This window comes from Rhinolophus ferrumequinum, chromosome 16, assembly GCF_004115265.2.
Source record: "Rhinolophus ferrumequinum isolate MPI-CBG mRhiFer1 chromosome 16, mRhiFer1_v1.p, whole genome shotgun sequence".
Lineage (NCBI taxonomy): Eukaryota > Metazoa > Chordata > Mammalia > Chiroptera > Rhinolophidae > Rhinolophus > Rhinolophus ferrumequinum.
Genome location: NC_046299.1, coordinates 54490154 through 54509039, shown reverse-complemented (window position 1 = coordinate 54509039; position 18886 = coordinate 54490154). Strand labels below are relative to the sequence as shown.

The 18886-nt window shown below is 51.7% G+C and overlaps 1 protein-coding gene across 5 annotated transcripts in view; it reads left to right on the top strand.

Moving 5' to 3' along the window:
* Nucleotides 1–18886, top strand: part of DLG5 (discs large MAGUK scaffold protein 5) — a 121690-nt gene that overhangs the window by 91383 nt on the left and 11421 nt on the right. For 4 of the 5 annotated variants that reach the window (XM_033130886.1, XM_033130887.1, XM_033130885.1 and 1 more), the window contains 13 exons: nucleotides 1890–2909; nucleotides 3674–3797; nucleotides 4140–4284; nucleotides 5702–5814; nucleotides 6429–6518; nucleotides 6829–6979; nucleotides 8720–8882; nucleotides 9016–9149; nucleotides 9825–9971; nucleotides 11347–11530; nucleotides 12114–12262; nucleotides 12760–12930; nucleotides 13827–14023. In XM_033130886.1, the coding sequence (XP_032986777.1) occupies nucleotides 1890–2909; nucleotides 3674–3797; nucleotides 4140–4284; nucleotides 5702–5814; nucleotides 6429–6518; nucleotides 6829–6979; nucleotides 8720–8882; nucleotides 9016–9149; nucleotides 9825–9971; nucleotides 11347–11530; nucleotides 12114–12262; nucleotides 12760–12930; nucleotides 13827–14023 (2788 nt within the window). The remainder of the gene's footprint in view (nucleotides 1–1889; nucleotides 2910–3673; nucleotides 3798–4139; nucleotides 4285–5701; nucleotides 5815–6428; nucleotides 6519–6828; nucleotides 6980–8719; nucleotides 8883–9015; nucleotides 9150–9824; nucleotides 9972–11346; nucleotides 11531–12113; nucleotides 12263–12759; nucleotides 12931–13826; nucleotides 14024–18886) is intronic. The other variant, XM_033130888.1, reaches the window with a different exon arrangement.

The window sequence follows — 18886 nt, the reverse complement described above, 5'->3', positions numbered from 1 at the left end:
TGTACAATTCTGTATCACATCGTCTATAAATTACATTGTGTGTTCACCACTCAGAGTCAGTTCTCCTTCCATCACCATATATTTGATCCCCCTTACCCTCATCTCCCACCACCCACCCCCCTTACCCTCTGGTAACCACTAAACTATTGTCTGTGTCTATGAGTTTTTTTGTTTGTTTATTTCTTTCTTTTTTTTTACTTAGACGTTTATCATTTATATCCCTCACACTGTGGACCCCCCTCCCCCCATCCACTATCTCTCTGACATCTGTCTGCCTGTCTTTTGAGGTGTGTATGTGACCTGTCAGGAAAAAATGTGCATGTGTGTGTGTGTCTGCCTGTCTTTTGTGGGGTGTGTTTGACCTGTCAGGAAGAGGGATGTGTGTGTGTGTGTGTGTGTGTGTCTGCCTGTCTTTTGGGCTACATGTGTTACCTGTCAGGAAGAGGTGTGCGTGCGTGTGCATGTATGTTTGTCTGCCTGTGTTTTGGGGGATGTGTGTGACCTGTCAGGGAGAGGGGTGTGTGTGTGTGTCTGCCTATCCTTTGGAGTGTGTGTGTGTGACCTGTCAGGAAGAGGTGTGTGTGTGTGTGCGTGCGTGTATGTTTTTCTGCCTGTCTTTTGGGGTGTGTGTGTGACCTGTCAGGGAGAGGGGTGTGTGTGTGTGTGTGTGTGTGTGTGTGTGTGTCTGCCTGTCTTTTAGGGTGTGTGTGTGACCTGTCAGGGAGAGGGGTGTGTGTGTGTATATTTGTCTGCCTGTTTTGGGGGGTATGTTTGACCTGTCAGGGAGAAGGGTATGTGTGTGTGTGTGTCTGCCTGTCTTTTGGGGGGTGTGTGTGACCTGTCAGCAAGAGGTGTGTGTGTGTGTGCGTGTATGTTTTTCTGCCTGTCTTTTGGGGGGTGTGTGTGACCTGTCAGAGAGAGGGTGTGTGTGTGTGTGTGTGTGTGTGTGTGTGTGTGTGTGTCTGACTGTCTTTTGGGGAGTGTGTGTGACCTTTCAGGGAGATGGGTGTATGTGTGTGTGTCTTTCTGTCTTTTGGGGTATATGTGTGACCTGTCAGGAAGAGGTGTGCATGTGTGTGCGTGTGTGTGTGTTTGTCCGCCTGTCTTTTGGGGTATGTGTGTGTGACCTGTCAGGAAGAGATGTGCGTGTATGTGCATGTGCGTTTATCTGCCTGTCTTTTGGGGTGTTTGTGTGACCTGTCTGGGAGAGGGGTGTGTGTGTGTGTATTTGTCTGCCTGTCTTTTAGGGGGTGTGTGTGATCTGTCAGGGAGAGGGATATGTTTGTGTGTGTATTTGTCTGCCTGTATTCTGGGGTGTGTGTGTGACCTGTCAGGGAGAAGGGTGTGTGTGTGTGTGTGTGTGTCTGCTTGTATTTTTGGGTGTGCGTGTGATCTGTCAGGTAGAGGTGTGTGTCTGTGCGGGCGTGTGCGTGTGTCTGCCTGTCCTTTGGGGGATGTGTGTGACCTGTCGGGGAGAGGGGTGTTTGTGTGTGTCTGTGTGTCTGCCTGTCTTTTGGGTGTGTGTGTGACCTGTAAGGGAGAGGGGTGTGTGTGTTTATTTGTCTGCCTGTTTTGGGGGGTACGTGTGACCTGTCAGGGAGACGGGTGTGTGTGTGTGTGTCTGCCTGTCTTTTGGGGGGTGTGTGTGACCTGTCAGGAAGAGGTGTGCATGTGTGTGTATTTGTCTGCCCATCTTTTGGGGTGTGTGTGTGACTTGTCAGAGAGAGGGTTGTGTGTGTGTGTGTGTGTATATTTACCTGTCTGTTTTTTGGGGTGTATGTGTGGACCGTTCCTGACTATCTTTCTACCTGCAGGTGCATTTTCAGTGGTGGCGCCAGGTTCTGTGGTCTTTCCTGTTCTCTTTCTCACTCCTCTGCAATCCCTCTTAGGTGTTCCCTCAGAGCTCCTCGTGGAGTGGCCAGAACATTTTTGAAAATATGAAGGACTCTGATAAGATGTTGAGTTTCCGAGCCCATGGCCCGGAGGTCCAGGCTCAGAATAAAGGGAACTTGATGCAACACAACAACTCCACGCAGACAGACATCTTCTGTGCAGACAGGCTGGAGGACAGGAAGGAGCTGGGCCACCCAGGCGGCAGTAGCTCCTTCCTGCATAAGCCTTACCCTGGGGGACCCTTCCCAGTCTCCCCGCAGGCCTGTCCCAGTGCCTCTGAGCGTAGCCTGAGCTCCTTCCGCTCAGACGCCTCTGGGGAGCGTGGCTATGGGCTGGTGGATATGCATAGCCGGCGGCCACTGCTGCCCTTCGAGACTGAGGCGGGTCCCTGTGGGGTGTCAGAGGCCCCCCTGGATAAGGCCGAGCCCGAGAGCTCCAACAGCGGCGGGACCTGGCCCAAGGCTGTGCTCAGCTCCACGGCAGGGCCCGAGAAGCTCTCTGTTTACAAGAAGCCAAAGCAAAGAAAGTCTATCTTTGACCCTAACACTTTCAAGCGCCCCCAAACGCCCCCCAAAATAGACTACCTGCTCCCTGGTCCTGGGCCTGCTCACTCCCCCCAGCCTTCCAAGAGGGTGGGGCCTCTGACGCCCCCAAAACCTCCCAGGAGGAGCGACTCCATTAAGTTCCAGCACAGGCTAGAAACCAGCTCCGAATCAGAGGCCACGCTGGTGGGCAGCTCCCCGTCTACCAGCCCCCCGAGTGCCCTGCCCACCGACGTGGACCCTGGGGAACCCATGCACGCCTCGCCCCCTCGCAAGGCCAGGGTCCGCATTGCTTCCAGCTACTACCCTGAAGCAGACGGGGACTCCTCTTACCTGCCCGCCAAGAAGTCCTGTGATGAGGACCTCACCTCCCAGAAGATGGACGAACTGGGTCAGAAGCGCCGCCGGCCAAAGTCTGCTCCCAGCTTCCGCCCGAAACTCGCGCCCGTGGCGATTCCTGCTCAGTTCCTGGAGGTAGAGCCAACCCTGTGGTGGGCAGGGGCTGGGAGGGGTAGCTGGCTGTGAGCAGGTCCCAAGGAGCCCTGGCTCCTTGCCTTCGCTCTCAGTACCTATTTGAGGGCAGGGGCAGGTGGCAGGTGGAGGCCAGTGGGAAACAGCCCTCCTTCGGAGATTGGGAGAGTGACGTGGGGTGTGTGTGTTACTGGGTTAAGATGCCAAGAGAGGAACAACATGTGTTCTTGGACGTAGTGTTTGATTTGCTTATTCAACAAGAAGCTTTTGAACGTGTACAACAAAACCAGGTGATGTGGACCTGCCTTGAAGGGTTTAGGGAGAGAAGATAGCACTTGTGAATCTCTTAGCTAGCAGTCGGACAGTTTGGCCTGTCATTATGGGTGCTGTAGTCATTTCCAGAAGGGAGAGATTGCTGTGAGCAGAACGAACCCATGCTCCTCTCCGCAGACAGAGAGCTTCACACGGCTCTGCAAGCTGTGCGGAGTGGTTACCTGTATTTTTGAGGCACAGTCTGCCTTCTGCACATAGAACCTCTGTTTATTTGAAAGAACAGATTCTTTCTCTGTGGTTTACTTCCAGAGTATTTTTGAAGGAAGTTCTTCCCTTCTAGGTGTGTAAGGCAACTTGAATGAGCAGTGACCTCTCCCGACTGTCACCTCATGTGTCCAAGTGGGAGGAGTTAGTGTGTAAGGGACTGAAGTCGCTTGCAAACACCTGGGCATTTCCCTGTTTCCAGCCACTCCTTGTTGCCTTTGGTTCTGCAGGAGCAGAAGTGCACCCCAGCAAGTGGAACACTCTCCCCAGAGCTCCAGGAATGGTCCCCTTACTCGCCGGGGCACTCCAGCCGGCACAGCAACCCCCCACTCTACCCCAACAGGGCATCTGTGGGTGAGTCAGCTGGGCAGGGCTGGGAGGACGAGGGTCACTGTGGGCCCACAGGGCTGCCCCGTCCCAGGGCCAGCGGCGACAGTCGTTTCAAGGAGGAGCTGTGTGTCTTCAGCCCAGAGGTCCAAAGAGCCGGTGATGGCTGCTCTGTCCAGGGTGACGGTAGTTTTATGTCAGTGACATTTCTTAGCTTTGCAGCAGGCTCTGTCCTCATGGCAGCCTGGGAAGTAGGAAGCAGCAAAGAGAGCTCTCCCATTTTAAGGATGGAGAAAGGCCAGAGGCTTGCACAGGTCCAGGGCTGGCTGGGTATTTGGGGGCGATTGTTCTCACCCAGCACACTTCTAGGTACCGTTCCCCGGAGCGTGACCCCAAGTACCACTGTGAGCTCCATCCTGAGGAACCCCATCTACACCGTGCGTAGCCACAGGATCGGCCCTTGCAGCTCTCCACCCGTCCCCAGAGAGATCGGCCCCCAGGGTTTGCAGCCCAGGTATGTGCCCACACCTCCCTGCACCCCAGACATCTAAGCCCACCTGGACGTAAAGCCACTGGTACATAACGAGGCCAGAGAGGCTTCCTTGCCTGTCTGGGAAGGGGCTGTTTTAAGTAGCTCTGGGACCCTAAGGAAAGTGAACTTTAAGGATTCTGTCTTGGTTCACCAACATGGGGCTTGAAAATGTATTTAAAGAAAGATGATCGTGATGATACTAGCCATGCCTCCGAGATCACGTGCCAGGCACTGTGCTCCGACCTGTGTAATTGCCACAGCAACGTTAGGGCTAAAGACTGTTATTGTCTCTGTTTTATAGACGAGAAAACTGTGCCTTAAAAAGTGAGTGGAGTGGCTCAAGGTCACTCTCATTCATTCAATTATTTGACAAGTATTTATTGAGCACCTACTACGTGCCATGGACTCTTCTAGTTCCCAAGGGGATACAGTGGAGAACTAAATAGGCAACCTTCTTCTGATATGGCCTTTGTGTTCAAGTGTGGGAGGCAGACAAAAAACAGTGAACAGAGGGATACCAGGTGGTGCTGAGTAGCTCTGAAAACCATAAAACAGGGCGACAAAGCTCGGTGACTTGGAAGAGGGTGGAGAGTTAGATTGGGTGGTGGGGAGGGCCTTCTGATGGGGGCTGCTGCTGTGACCACAAGGCTGACGTGGGCAGCTGCGCAAGACTCGGGGCGGAGTCTGCAGGATGGCAGGCTGTCGGTGCTGTGGCCTAGGCACCTGGGAACAGTGCAGTGGGCTCCTGGGACAGAGTGGGCGAGCGTGGCAAAGGTATAGTGAGGCAGGAGGCAAGCCCAGGTCGTAGGGCACAAATCCTGCAGGGCCTGCAGCCATAATGCAGAGCTTGGGCTTTATTCTGAGTAGGGTTTTCGGAGAGGGTTTTAGGCAGGGAAGAGACGTGGTCTCATTATGCAGCTAGAAATGGACGTCGCTGGGCCTGATGTGAGTGATCCCTGTGTTCTCTGCCCTCTGGTTTTCTAGGCACATTCTGAGTAAGGCTCATAGGTCCCTTTCTAAGGTCCTCAGTGCCCGTCTGGCCTCCCCTGCCCACCCCGGAGAAGAGGCTCCACCTGCCTAGGCCCACCCAGGATTCAGAACCTTTTCCCTGCAGAAGCCCTTCCTCTAGTGAGCCTAACCCCAGCTGAGGCTGCAGTAGATGGCCAGTCCTGCTCTGTTTGTGTGGCCTATTCTGTACTTGCAGGACCCTCGCTGGATGTCCCCTTTGGGCATAGCTGCGGGCAGACGGCTGTCCTCAGCTGACAGCCAGTGGCTTCTGGGCCTCCCTTCCGCTGCCCAAGCAGGCCTTGGCCCAGGCCCGTCCCTTGTATTTCCTCCCAGCGGCTATGTCTGGTCCTGGTCTTCCATCTGGGCCCTCACCTGTCTGCTTCTCTTGCAGTGTCCAGCACCAGGGACGCCTGAGCCTGGACCTGAGCCACAGGGCTTGCAGTGATTACTCTGAGATGAGAGCCTCCCACGGGTCCAACTCGCTGCCCTCCAGCGCCCGCCTTGGTAACTGCTCCGCTAGGGCCTTCTCGCCGTCATAAGGCACCGACCCTTTTCCATCCCCACCTGCGTCCTCACACTCAGACCTCCCGCTGGCCTGCCCACCCTGCCGTCCCCTTCCGGCCCACGTCGGCTCTTACGCCGTTTCCTTTGGCCTTCTGAGTCTCTTCATCTTTCCTAGTGGCCCTGTGGTTGTTCCCTGTGACCCCTTGGCCCAGGAGCCCTGCTTCCTGTCCCAGAGCTTTCGGTCACCTGGGGAGTCCATATTGCTGTTCACTTATGGGAAATGCAGCCCAGAGCAGAGTCTAGCACTTACCTCTTAGCAAGACTCTGATGTCACTGTTTCCACCCTCATGAGAGAAGGTGGGCAGCTGCTTCTGTCACTTTGGTTACTGTCCCTGTTCCGGAGCTAAAAGTGAGATCTGTCTGGGCCTGTACTGTTTATTCAAATACTGGCCATTAAACGTCTGGTCTCCTTGCCTGTTCCGCGTTTAGGCCCCCTTGGGGTTAAACGGCTGGGCCCCACTTTGCATTCTGTCACACCGTGCGTCTTTGCTGACCGTGAGCGGTGGGGTGTTTAATCACAGGCCTCAAGTTTTGTCCCTTTATGGAACCATTAGGGTCTTCAAGCAACTTGCAGTTCAAGGCGGAACGCATTAAGATCCCCTCAACGCCACGATATCCCCGTTCTGTCGTGGGCTCGGACAGAGGTGAGAACTTCTCAGGCTCCCCTCCCCTCCTGCTGTCTCGCTCTGTCCTCACGGTGGAGGGTGTGGGCACGGCTAGACTGGCCTCCTCATGTCAGCCAGTCAGGAAGCACTGACTGAGCACAGCCTCAGGCCTAGTGACATGGGGGATAGAAAGGCCACACGGCGCCCAGTGTCTGAATTCAGGGCCATGTGGTGTGGCCGCGACACGGGGCCGTGTGTCTGGACCGTGTCTCCCTCCCTCTGGGTCTTGCCTGCTAGAGAACTGAGATGCAGGACCAGGGCTCGCATCACCCTGCATGTCTTCCGGCAGGTTCCTTGTCGCACTCGGAATGCAGCACACCTCCACAGTCGCCTCTCAGCGTTGACACCCTGTCCTCTTGTAGCCAGTCCCAGACCTCAGCTTCCACCCTGCCTAGGATTGCTGTCAACCCTGTGGCCCTCGGGGAGCGGAGAAAAGACAGGTGAGCGGGACCTGGGCACCGGTGTGTCCCTGTGGCAGGCCAGCGCCCAGCTGAGGGGAAGGCCTTGTTGGTAAAAGCAGCGGGAGTTGGAGAGTTCCAGTTGAGTTGATCCCAGGGTGACGCCGCTCTGGTTTGGGTCACCTGGCGTTGTGTGTTGTCCCAGCAACCTGTCTTCTTAGCCGCAGTGTGTCTTCTGCATCTTTCCATGTCAGTAAATCCTGATTTATATCATACATAACTGCTTCATCTTCTGGCTGCTATTAGATTCAGGTACCTGCTCCTTTATTGAAATAGGTATATTGTTTGGAGGCGGAACAGAGGGAAGGGTATTCGGTGGGGAATGAGGAACCCTAGGTCAGAAAGCAGCTCTGCTACCCCTGTGGGCGGCCTGGGGAGGCGCCCGGCGCCCACCCTGCTCTGGGCCTCAATGCCATCTTCCTGGGCTGGGCCATGAGGGTGGTGTTGGGGTGACTACTCACTGAGGGCTCTTCAACTCTAAACTGCCTGCACTCTAATATGTGTTGAGTCTTGAAGTGACAGAGGGTGCAGGCCATTGCCTGATGCATCTGAGCGCAAGGGTCAGAGTGGGTGCGTGTGGGAAGGGGAGAGCACTTTGGAGGGCCTCAGAGGGCAAACAAGTCAAGAAGTACATTGGTTTCAGCATCCCCAGAGGACTGGACCGGTGGTGAGGACGCAGCCCGAGGCTCCCCGCGCTTGAGACTGCTGTGCCTCTGGGTGGCGGGGCAGGGGGTTCAGGGGCTTGCCCTCGGCCCACCCACCCTCCCTTTCATCCTTCCACTTGGATCTGTCCCCGCCCCTGTGCTCTGGAGGGCAGCCCAAGGAGATGGCACCCCTACTGGTCCTTCCTTGGGCTTTGGCCACAATTTCGTCCTGACAGGAAGAGCTCAGGGCAGCATGAAGTGCAGTCCTGATGGGATGGCTCGGTGTCACTTGGCTGTCCTTCTGTTATGCTCTGGGCGTCTGTGCTTGTCTTGCTTCTCTGAGCATCCCTCTCTTTCTAACCTGTCTCACCTTCCAGATGTCTCCACCACCACAGATCCCTTCTGAGACTGCCCGTGGCCGCCAGGCCCAGGTCCTCCTCCCTGAGGAGTCTGAGGTTGGCCTGAAATGAGGCCCCAGCCTGAGCCCCTCGGGCCCCTGGCTCCCCCTGGACCAGCAAGTGCATGGTTGCCGCCTTGCTCCAAGCCTCCGCTCCCCCTTTTTAATGGCTTGGGTTTGCAATAGCTTAATTCTCATGATCATTTTACATCAGTCACCCTATGTACTGGTAAATATAAAAACTGATAGGTTATATTGTCTCTTTTTGGGTGAATGTCATCTCAGAATAATTTCTCTCGAAAGAGGGTAACTTTAGACCCTACTGCGACTTTGTAAATTGCACATTGAGGGAACTCTTCTCACCTTGCAAAAATCTTCGTGCTTTTTTCCTGTGTATATCAGTGCTTTATAGTTCACATGGACCATTCTTTCTTTGTGTCTTTGGGACGGGTGCTTCCTTGTCCGTTTGGTGGTGGTGTGTTTGTGTAGCATGAGATTGCGGGAAGCGGTATCACTGTCATACAAAGGTGGGATCATTGTGTTGCCATCCATCTGGGTCATCACAGGAGCATCTGGTGCTCTCTGGCCGTGTCTGCATAGCTGATTGCATGCCTGACCTCACGTCTTTCCCAGAGCTTTCCTTTGGGTCCAAGTCCCCCAAACTGTCATCTCTCTTCCAAGGCCCTACATGGAAGAGCCACGCCACGTCAAGCTGCAGAAGGGCTCCGAGCCCCTGGGCATCTCCATCGTGAGTGGAGAGAAGGGCGGGGTCTACGTCTCCAAGGTGACCGGGGGCAGCATCGCTCACCAGGCTGGCCTCGTGTATGGGGATCAGTTACTCGAGGTGAGCGGGAGCTGCCCTTCTGCACTGCTTTCCTCTCTCCGTCCTCTCCTCGCCTCCCTGGTGTGGAAAAGCAGTGCTCCCCACGTCCCCAGCCCCCCACCATGTCACTGAGCCCGCTCTGCACATTCCCTAGTTCAATGGCATAAACCTACGGAGCGCCACAGAGCAGCAGGCACGGCTCATCATCGGGCAGCAGTGTGACACCATCACCATCCTGGCCCAGTACAACCCCCACATGCACCAGCTCAGCAGCCACTCCCGGTCCAGGTGAGGGCCTGGGCCTCTGGGGGCCGTCAGGGCTGCGGGAGGCGCGCTGGGTGCGGCAGGTGCATGGCTCACCACAGGGAGAGCAGGTTGCCAGCTGCCAGTTCTGGGCATTCTGCTCCCCAAAGAGGAGAGGTAACCAGCCCTGGGTTTTGGAGAAAGGACAGAGAGAGAGAAGATGTCTCCTCCTGAAACAGATGGCTGGGTCCCCCTGTGCAGCAGGAGGCCCCACGCGTGGGGCTGTGGTAGCCAGGAGCTGAGGCCCAGGTGGGATTCACACACACAGCAGCTGTCCACGAGCAGACACTGCCTGTATGTGCCCCTGTGCTGGGAGGTACAGGGCAGATGAGAGAAGGGTAAGATGTGCCCCTGCCATGCAGCCCTGTACAGCTCAGCGAAGGGAGCGCAAACAGAGGGAAAGGGACAGCGAATTCAGGTGTCCTCTAGGTGACCTTCGCAGAGGCTCCCTGGGTTAAGGACAGGTAGTGAGGAGAGGACAGGCATATCCTGCAGGGCGGATGACCAGGGCCCAAGCGCCGGGGGTATCTTTTCTCAGGGCTCAGGGCGCAGAGCCGTGTGACCTGGCCCCTGTCCCAGCCCAGCCCTGGTCACCCCTGGAGAGGCTCCCGGCACTGAGGCCTGCGTGCTGCTCCTTATTCTTCCTGTCCTCCACCCCAGTTCCCACCTGGATCCTGCCGGCGCCCACTGCACTGTCCAAGGCAGCGGGGCTGCCACCCCGGAGCACCCCTCCGGCATTGACCCGCTGGTAGAGCAGGACGAGGGTCCCAGCACACCCCCAGCCAAACAGAGCGCCCCCAGCTCCAGGTCAGTACACGCGTGCTGCGAGCCTCCCACCGACCGGCGAGGCGAGTCACTGTCCTGGCCTGAGCACGTGCCCTGAAGGCCAGTGCCAGCCTGTACTGCAGACCACACCAGGCTGGCAGGAATTGGGGGCTGGGGGGAGCACACCATTCTTTTTTCCCTACTCCCTCCTCTCCTTTCTTGCTTTGTTTTTCTCTCTTGTTTTCGCATGAGTTGTTCTTAGTTTTCCCTCTTCATTCTCTTCTCCTTTTCTCATTCACCATTTTCTGACTTGGTCTTTAGACAGAATTCCACAGTGATCACTCAGCCAGGCCCTGGGTGTCTCCCAAAGAGCTCTGGGTTTGCAGGGTGGACAGACCAGTGCCAGGTGTATGTAGCACAGCTGAGGTGCTGGGAAGGGCAGTACAGGCCGAGATGGAGCATTCAGGAGCGTAGCGAGGCACCGTGACAGCTAAGTCAGGATGAGCAGGATGAGCAGGGGTTAGCTGTGCAAAAGGTGGGTGTGGAGAGAAGTCAGCAGGACGGATCGGCTTTTATGTGGGCGGGAGAAGCAGGGCACATACGGGAGCTGCAGGGGAGAGGAGAGAGCCCACGGCCGGGGCACGCAGCAGTCAGGCTGCAGTCGTGGAAGGAGCCGTTTCCCTGGCACGGTGGGGCACTGACCAAGAAGGAGGTAGCTCTGTGTTCTCTGCGCCAGAGTCCGTCACGTTGGGACTTACCTGCTGTTGGTACATTGTAAGCATTAGCTGGCTTCTCTCCTGAGGTCCCCTTCTTCAGATTCCATTGCTGCCCTGCCTCCTTCACTCCGTCTATTGCCAGCATTTCAGTTTCCCGCACTGCGGTGTGAGGAACCACTGCGGAGGTTCCTTCCTGGCAGGGGGTCCCTCGTCGTGGTTTAGCACAGTCCCTGCATCTTTGAAGCTGCTCAGTAAACGTTTGGTGAACGAGTTGTGCTCTGGACGTTGGGACTGGCTGTAACTTTCCTTAGGCAGAGCCAGGGTAGGAAAACAGGTGCAATCCAGGTGGGAGAGACGCAGCCTAAGGCATACGATCGACAGCCAGACCAGAAAGCAGGGGTGCTGATTTCCAGTCTGTTCCTAATGGGCTTTGTCACCTGCGGCCATGCTTTCTCCTTTGCCAAAACTCAGCATCCTGCCTCCTCTCCTCGCCTCCTTTCTGTGGAAAAGCAGTGCCTCTAAGCTAAGTCCCTAGAACTGGAGCCTGCAGTGGGACAGCTGTTCAGCTTCCTGTGGTCTGAGACCTCGTGACACTTGGGAGCTAGCGGAAACGGTTAGGTCATTAGCCACTGTTTCGTCTTTTTTTGTGTCCTCATCCCTCCCTGTGCATGATTGAGGAAATGAATTTTCTTTCTTGAAAGGATGGTGGGAGATGCCAACAAGAAGACCCCAGAGCCACGAGTCGTCTTCATCAAAAAGTCCCAGCTGGAACTTGGAGTGCATTTATGTGGTGGGAACCTGCACGGTGTGTTTGTGGCCGAGGTGGAGGACGACAGTCCTGCCAAGGGCCCCGAGGGCCTTGTACCTGGGGACCTCATCCTCGAGGTGCGTTCTGAGCTGCCGAGCAGCAGGCCAGGCCCCACGCTGTGTGTTTGTCAGGCTTCCCGCGATCCCAAGTGGCACAGGCGGTGAAGGAGCAGTGTCTTACCTGGTGACCCCTGTCTGTGGCATGCTGCCAGGATGCTCTGGGCGGGTCCTGGGGAAGTGGGCAGGGCCCTGGCTTGGGCCCCAGTGTCTGGAGGGAAGAAGCGTTGCCCTTGTCAGCAGCAGGACTGGGCATCCTGCTCCCCAAAGAGGTAGAGAATGTCATCTCCCTCTCACTGGGGCTCCCGTTGGATGGGGGAGCTGGGTCATAGGTATTGAGAGATACAAGACACAGGAGCAAAATGGAGTGTGGCACTTTGAATGGCCCTTACTTGCGGGGGGACAGAACAGGGTTTCTCCTGGGAGAAGCCGTTGAGGGTACACCAGACATGGCTGAGTGCTCGGCCTGCCTGCGGAGGGGAGGCAAGCAGATTCCCAGTTAGCGGGAGGTTGAATCTCTGCCGTATCCCACCACCCTCCCCTCATGGGTATCGAAGCCACCCCTGGCTTTGCCCTCTGACCTCAGTCCCCCATCCCTGGGCAGTACGGTGGTCTGGACGTGCGCAGCAAGACGGTGGAGGAGGTCTACGTGGAGATGCTGAAGCCCAAGGATGGCGTCCGCCTGAAGGTGCAGTACCGCCCTGAGGAATTCACCAAAGTCAAGGGCCTGCCTGGCGACAGCTTCTACATCAGGTGCTGATGGCCAAGGGTTCCAGGGATTCGGGACCAGGGGAGGGGCATTTGGTGGAGACTGTTCCCAGTAAATGTCTCTGCTCTTGTCCCCAGAGGGTGGGGCAGTGACCATCATCGCTTGGGCCCCAAACGCAAGCTCATGGTGAGGTGCTTGTGACTTAGAAAACGCTCAAGGGCTCACAGGGCCAGATGGGCTGCCTTTACAGGGTTTGGTGCCTGGGGGATTTTGAGACTGCAGAGCCCCGTTTTCCTATGGGCTGTGCTCCTCTCCTGGTCTTCTTCTGACTCAGGACTGCAGATTCCTCTGCAGTGTTGCCCACAGTGCCCAGAAGCACTGTGTGAAATGTGTGTGGGGGATGGGTGCTCATGGCTGCCTGCACGTTCCTGAAGGCCACAGAAAGAAGGAAATCAGCCCCAGGAGACTGGTGGCCTGGGCTGTGGCTGTCCTCCAGCAGCTGCCAGCCTCCTGATCCTATTCCCTCCATCCCCTGGTCCAGGGCCCTGTACGACCGGCTGGCAGAGGTGGAGCCTGAGCTGAGCTTTAAGAAAGACGACATCCTCTACGTTGATGACACCTTACCCCAGGGCACATTTGGGTCCTGGATGGCCTGGCAGCTGGACGAGAATGCCCAGAAGATCCAACGCGGACAGATCCCCAGCAAATATGTGTGAGTGTTCTCCACGTTTGGGCTTGGAGGTGTGGGGGTGGCACCTGTGGCACTATTTCATGGTGTGGAACCGGGCCTCGGCCACTGGAGGACTCCTGCTGCCCGTCTTGGCTTCTGGTCCATACCTTTTTCCAAGATTGCTTGTCCAAAACGCTGCTCCTAGCCTGGTTCAATTCTGTATGTGAGTCAGTGCTACAGAGAAGCACTGTGGCAACTTAGGAGATACAGCTTTTATTAATATTTTTAACACATTTATGAAGATACGCTTCACACACCATGTAATTTACCCAAAGTGTACAGTTCAGTTCAGTACACTCACAGATACGTGCAACCATCGCCACAGTCAATTTTAAAACATTCTTATCACAGAAAGAAGCCCTATACTCTAGCTATCCCATACCCCGTCTTTCCTTCTTCCCTGCCACCCGCCCTCAGCTCTAGGCAACCACTAATCTGCTCTCTGTACCTAGAGTTCCCTGTTCTGGACTTTTATATGGATGGAATCATATAGTATGTGGTCTTTTGTGACTGGCTTCTTTCACTCAGTATACGTCTGTCCGTGTTGCAGCGTGAATCAGTGCTTCATTCCTTTTTGTGGTGGGAAGCGTATCTTGTAATGTTTCCACGTGGAGACTGTCTAGCAGTTTCTTTTGACACCCATCTGAATATAGAAAGTGGCCTGCTCTGAGAGCTTGTCCCCAGCACTGGTGATTGTGTTGTTCCCACAGCAGCAGTACCGGGGGTCTTCGGTGGCATGGGTGGGTGAAGTAGCCATGCGACCTGCAGAAGAGTGTTGGAGGAGCCTGGAGTCCCAGCTTTCGCTCTCCTCATGGGCAGGGCGGGCGGGTGATGGTCCCTGTGGCCCGTCCCAGCACCACCGTTCCCTGTCCCCACAGGATGGACCAAGAATTCTCCAGGAGGCTCAGCATGTCTGAAGTCAAAGATGACAGCAACGCCGCGAAGACGCTGTCAGCGGCTGCTCGCAGATCCTTCTTTCGAAGGAAGCATAAGCACAAACGCAGCGGGTCCAAAGATGGGAAAGACCTCCTTGCCTTGGACACCTTTTCCAATGACTCCATTCCACTCTTTGAAGGCAAGTGGCTGACCTCGCTCTTCTGGCGGGCTCTCAGGATTAGGTTTGCTAAGTCACAGGAGCCTCACAGCAGTGACTTAACTGAGGTAGAGGCTTACTTTGCTTTTGCACAGAAGTCGTCGAGAGGTAGGTGCCCAGGTTGGAATGGCGGTGCTGCTGTCTTCAGTCTACCATCCATAGGATGTCGCTTCCATCCTCAAAGTCTCCCCATGGTCACACATGTGTTTGCAGCTCCAGCCATCACGTCCATATTCAGGCAGGAGGAAGGGGCAAAGCTAAAACAAAGTGTGCCCCAGCTGTGTGACTCTTTCAGTAGCTTACCTGGGCACCCCACCCTGCGACTTCCACGTGCATTTCACTGGCAGGGTTTTAGATGGCAGATGGCTGGCCTCCAGTCATACAGGTTCTGCTAGTAAAGAATAAAGGAAGGACAGGTATTGAATGGGCAGAAGGCAGTCTCCGCTCAATGCACTGCTTCTGGTTTGTTTTGGAGGATATTACAGGCTGCTTGGTGGTGACCAATGAGCACCATTCTCTGCAGATCTTTGTCCTTTTCTGGCCTCACTCTTGTGTCCGTTAATGGTTCTTATAACATCCAACTGGGGCTGCAGATAAGGGAGTATCAGCCATCCCCGCTGCCCTTGTGGAAAGGCTGCATTTGTCCTGTAAAGCAGGAGGCTGTTGTGCCTGCTGCTCAGGGACCCTGGTGTGTGTCCACTGTCCTAGACTGTGTGCCCTTCAGGGTGTGGAGGTGGCAGTGAGCAGCAGGGGGCGGGGCAGCCAGTTTTCTCCTTCCCTCCCTTCCTCCCCTCCTTCCTTATTTTTTATATTATTATTATTATTATTGGGGACTATTGGGGAGCAGTGTGTTTCTCCAGGGCCCATCAGCTCCAAGTCGTTGTCCTTCAGTCTAGTTGTGGAGGGCGCAGAGCAGCTCCAAGTTCAGTTGCCGTTTTCAATCTTTAGTTGCATGGGGCACAGCCCACCATCCCTTGCGGGAGTTGAACCGTCAACCTTGTTGAGAGCTCGCACTCTAACCAACTGAGCCATCCGGCTGCCCCTCCGGAAGCTCAGTGGCAGCTCATTGTCTTCAATCTAGTTGTGGAGGGTGCAGCTCACTGGCCCATGTGGAAATCAAACCGGCAACCTCCTTGCCAAGAGCTCCCACTCTAATCAACAGCCATCCAGCCGCCTCCTTCCTTATTTTTTAAATTGAGGCCTTAGGCACAGTGAATTGAGTGAATCCCACCTTTGTTCCTGGCTCACTGTCACTGTCAGTACAGGGGTTGGCGTATCACAGCCTATAGGCCAAATCTGGTCATCTGCCTGTTTTTGTGTGGCCTGCAAGCTATGAAAAGGTTCTTAGATTTTAAAATGTAAAACGTAGAAAAGACCGTTAGCCTTTAGGCAATAATAGTTGCTCCTTCAAAACCTAAAGTATTTACCATCTTGCCCTTTACAGAAAAGTCTGCTTATCTCTTGAGCAAGGCAAGGTTTCTCGCTTGTTTAGTTTTTTTTTTTTATTTGTTTCTTTTATTCCTTTGATCTCCACTTTCATATTCCCCCTTCTCTTTTCTCACATACACACCATCTCTGGTATATGTTCAATGGGTATATTGGTATCTTTGAAATTTGTTTTTTATTTATTTATTTATTTATTTATTTATTTATTTATTTATTTATTTAAATTTATTGGGGTGACAATTGTTAGTAAAATTACATAGATTTCAGGTGTACAATTCTGTATCACATCATCTATAAATTACATTGTGTGTTCACCACCCAGAGTCAGTTCTCCTTCCATCACCACATATTTGATCCCCCTTACCCTCATCTCCCACCCCCCAACCCCCTTACCCTCTGGTAACCACTAAATTACGTTCCCCAGATTAATTTTCAAACCCCGTGGCCATCCTGTGGTTACTGATTGTTTTCTAATCCCCTCACCTTCCCCCTTACCCACACCACCCCCCCCGCCCATCTAGCAACCCTCAGTTTTTCCTTGTTTATTCTAGCCATTTGTTTATTCTTTTAGTTCTTCAGTTGTTTTCTTGCATTATATATTTTGAAGTTATCTTTAGGTGCATACCTTTTGAATTGTTACATCTTCCTGGTAAATTGACCTTTTTATCATCATGAAATGTCCTTTTTTATCTCTAATAATGTTTCTTGCCTTAAAGTGCATTTTGTCTGACATTATTATTATACCAGTTTTCTTTCGGTTAGTGTTTCCATAGTTCATCTTTTTCCATCCTTTTACTTTAAACTTTTATGTAGTTTTATATTTAAGTGTCTCTTATAAGTAGCATATAGGTTTTTTTAAACCTATGGTGACATTTTTTAAAAATTTTATTTTATTGAAGTATAATATACATGCAGAAAAGTACACATATATTTATAGAAAAATGTTAGTTTGGAAAATGCCTGGCCATTGTTTCTTTAAAACTACTTCTGTGCTCTTCTTTCCTCTTCTTCTATATATTACTTCTTTGACCATCTCCTATATGTCTTTTACACGTTTTTCCCCCTTATATTTTCCGTCTTTTTTTGTCCACTCTTCTGTTGTGTAAAATATGTTCTTATTTCAACATTGCATATTTTACTTACAAAATTTCCATTTGATATTCTTTGTAGTAAAAAAACACTTATCATTAAATCTACCTTCTTAACCCTTTTTAAGTATCCAATTCAGTAATGTTAAGTGTATTTGCACTATTGATCTCTAGAACTTTTTTATCTTGTAAAACTGAAACTCTGTCCCCACGAAACACTAATTCCCTCTTCTGTCTCCCCACCACTCTTGACGACCACACCACCTTTTTCTGTTTCTGTGATTTTGACTACTTGAGATCCTTCATGTGAGTGGAATAAGTGTTTGTTGTTTTGTGATTGGCTTATTTTGTTTAGCAAAAGTTCCTCAAGGTTTATCCATGTTGTAGCATGTGACAAGATTTCCTTCTTTTTTTTAAAGGCTGCATAATACTCCATTGCATGTATAGACCGCATTTTGTTTATCCATTCATCCGTCAATGGACATTTGGTTTGTTTCTACCTCTTGGCTCTTGTGACTAATGCTTGATGAACATGGGTGTGCAAGGTTGAGATCCTACTTTGAATTCTTTTCTCTATATTCCCAGAAGTGGGATTGCTGGATCACATGGTAATTCTATTTGTAATTATTTTGAAGAACTACCATACTGTTTTCCATAATGGCTATACCGTTTTACTCTACACCAGCAGTGCACAAGGGTTCCAATTTCTCCACATTCTTGCCAACACTTATTTTTCATTCTTTTGATGGCAGCCATCCTAATGGGTGTAGGTGGCATCTCGATGTAGTTTTGATTTGCATTTCTCTTAATTAGTGATGTTGAGTATCTTTTTTATATGCTTGTTGGCCATTTTGCTATCTTTAGAGAATTGTCTATGCAAGTCATGTACCCATTTTTTGAGTTATTTGTTTTTTTGTTGTTGAGTTCTAGAAGTTCCTTATAAATTCTGGATACTAACCTCTATCAGATATATATGATTTGCAGATATTTTCTCCCATTCGCTGGATTGTTTTTTTCACTCTGTTGGTTGTTTGACACACAAAAGTTTTTAAATTCAATCTAGTCCCATTTGTCTATTTTACTTTTGTTGCTTGTGCCACACCAGTGTGATGAAGCTTCTCCTTTGTTTTCTTCTAGGAGTTTTATAGTTTCAGGTCTTATGTGTAGGTCTTTAATCTATTTTGGGTTAATTGTGTATATAGAGTGAGATAAGGGTTCCACTTCATTCTGTTGCATGTAGATATCCATTTTCCCAGCACCGTTTGTTGAAGGGTCTTCATTTCCCCATTGGTGTAGTCTTGGTACCCTTATCAAAAGTCATTTGGCTGTACATGCAAGGGTTTATTACTGGGCTCTTTGTTCTCTTTTATTGGTCTGTCTATATGTCTTTATGCCAGTACCACACTGTCTTGATTACTGTTGCTTTGTACAGTTGTCCCTCGAACACAGGTTTGAACTGTGCAGGTCGGGTCCACTTATACGTGATTTTTTTTCAGTAACATATAGTCGGCCCTCCACATACCCATGTTTACACATACCCAGGTCTCATATCCGTGGATTCAACCAACCGTGGATCAAAGACAATATTTTTGATCTGCAATTGGGAATGTTCTGTACCATTTTACATATGGCACTTGAGCATATGTGGATTTTGGTATCTGCGGGAGGTCTTGGAACCAATCCCCCATGGATACTGAGGGAAAACTGTAGTTAAGTTTTTGGGGGGTCAAAATTACACCGATTTTTAACTGCACACCCCTGACCCCCATGTTGTACAAGCGTCAGCTGTAGTGTGTTTTGAAATCAGGAAGTATGAGGCGTCCAATTTTGCTCTTCTTTTGAAGATTGTTTTGGCTATTAAGAGTCCCTTGAGATACCACATGAGTTTTAGGATGTTTATTATACTTCTGCAAAAAATACTATTGGGATTTTGATAGGGATTGCATTGGATGTATAGATTGATTTGGGTAGTATGGTTCGGAAGATTCAATATTGTTAAACTATCTATGAGCACAGGATGTCTTTCCATTTATTTGTATCTTTGATTTCTTTTTGCAACATTTTGTAGTTTTCAGTGCACAAGTCTGACACCCCCTTGGTTAGGTTTATTCCTGAGTATTTTATCCTTTTAGATTCTATAATAAATGGGATTGTTTTCTTAATTTTGTTTTCAGATTGATCCTTATAGTGTATAGAAATGCACTGAGTTTTGTATGGTGATTTTGTATCCTGAAACCTTGCTGAAATTATTAGTTGTAACAGTTTTTTAATGTAGTCTTTAGGGTTTTCTACATAAAAGATTGTGTCATCT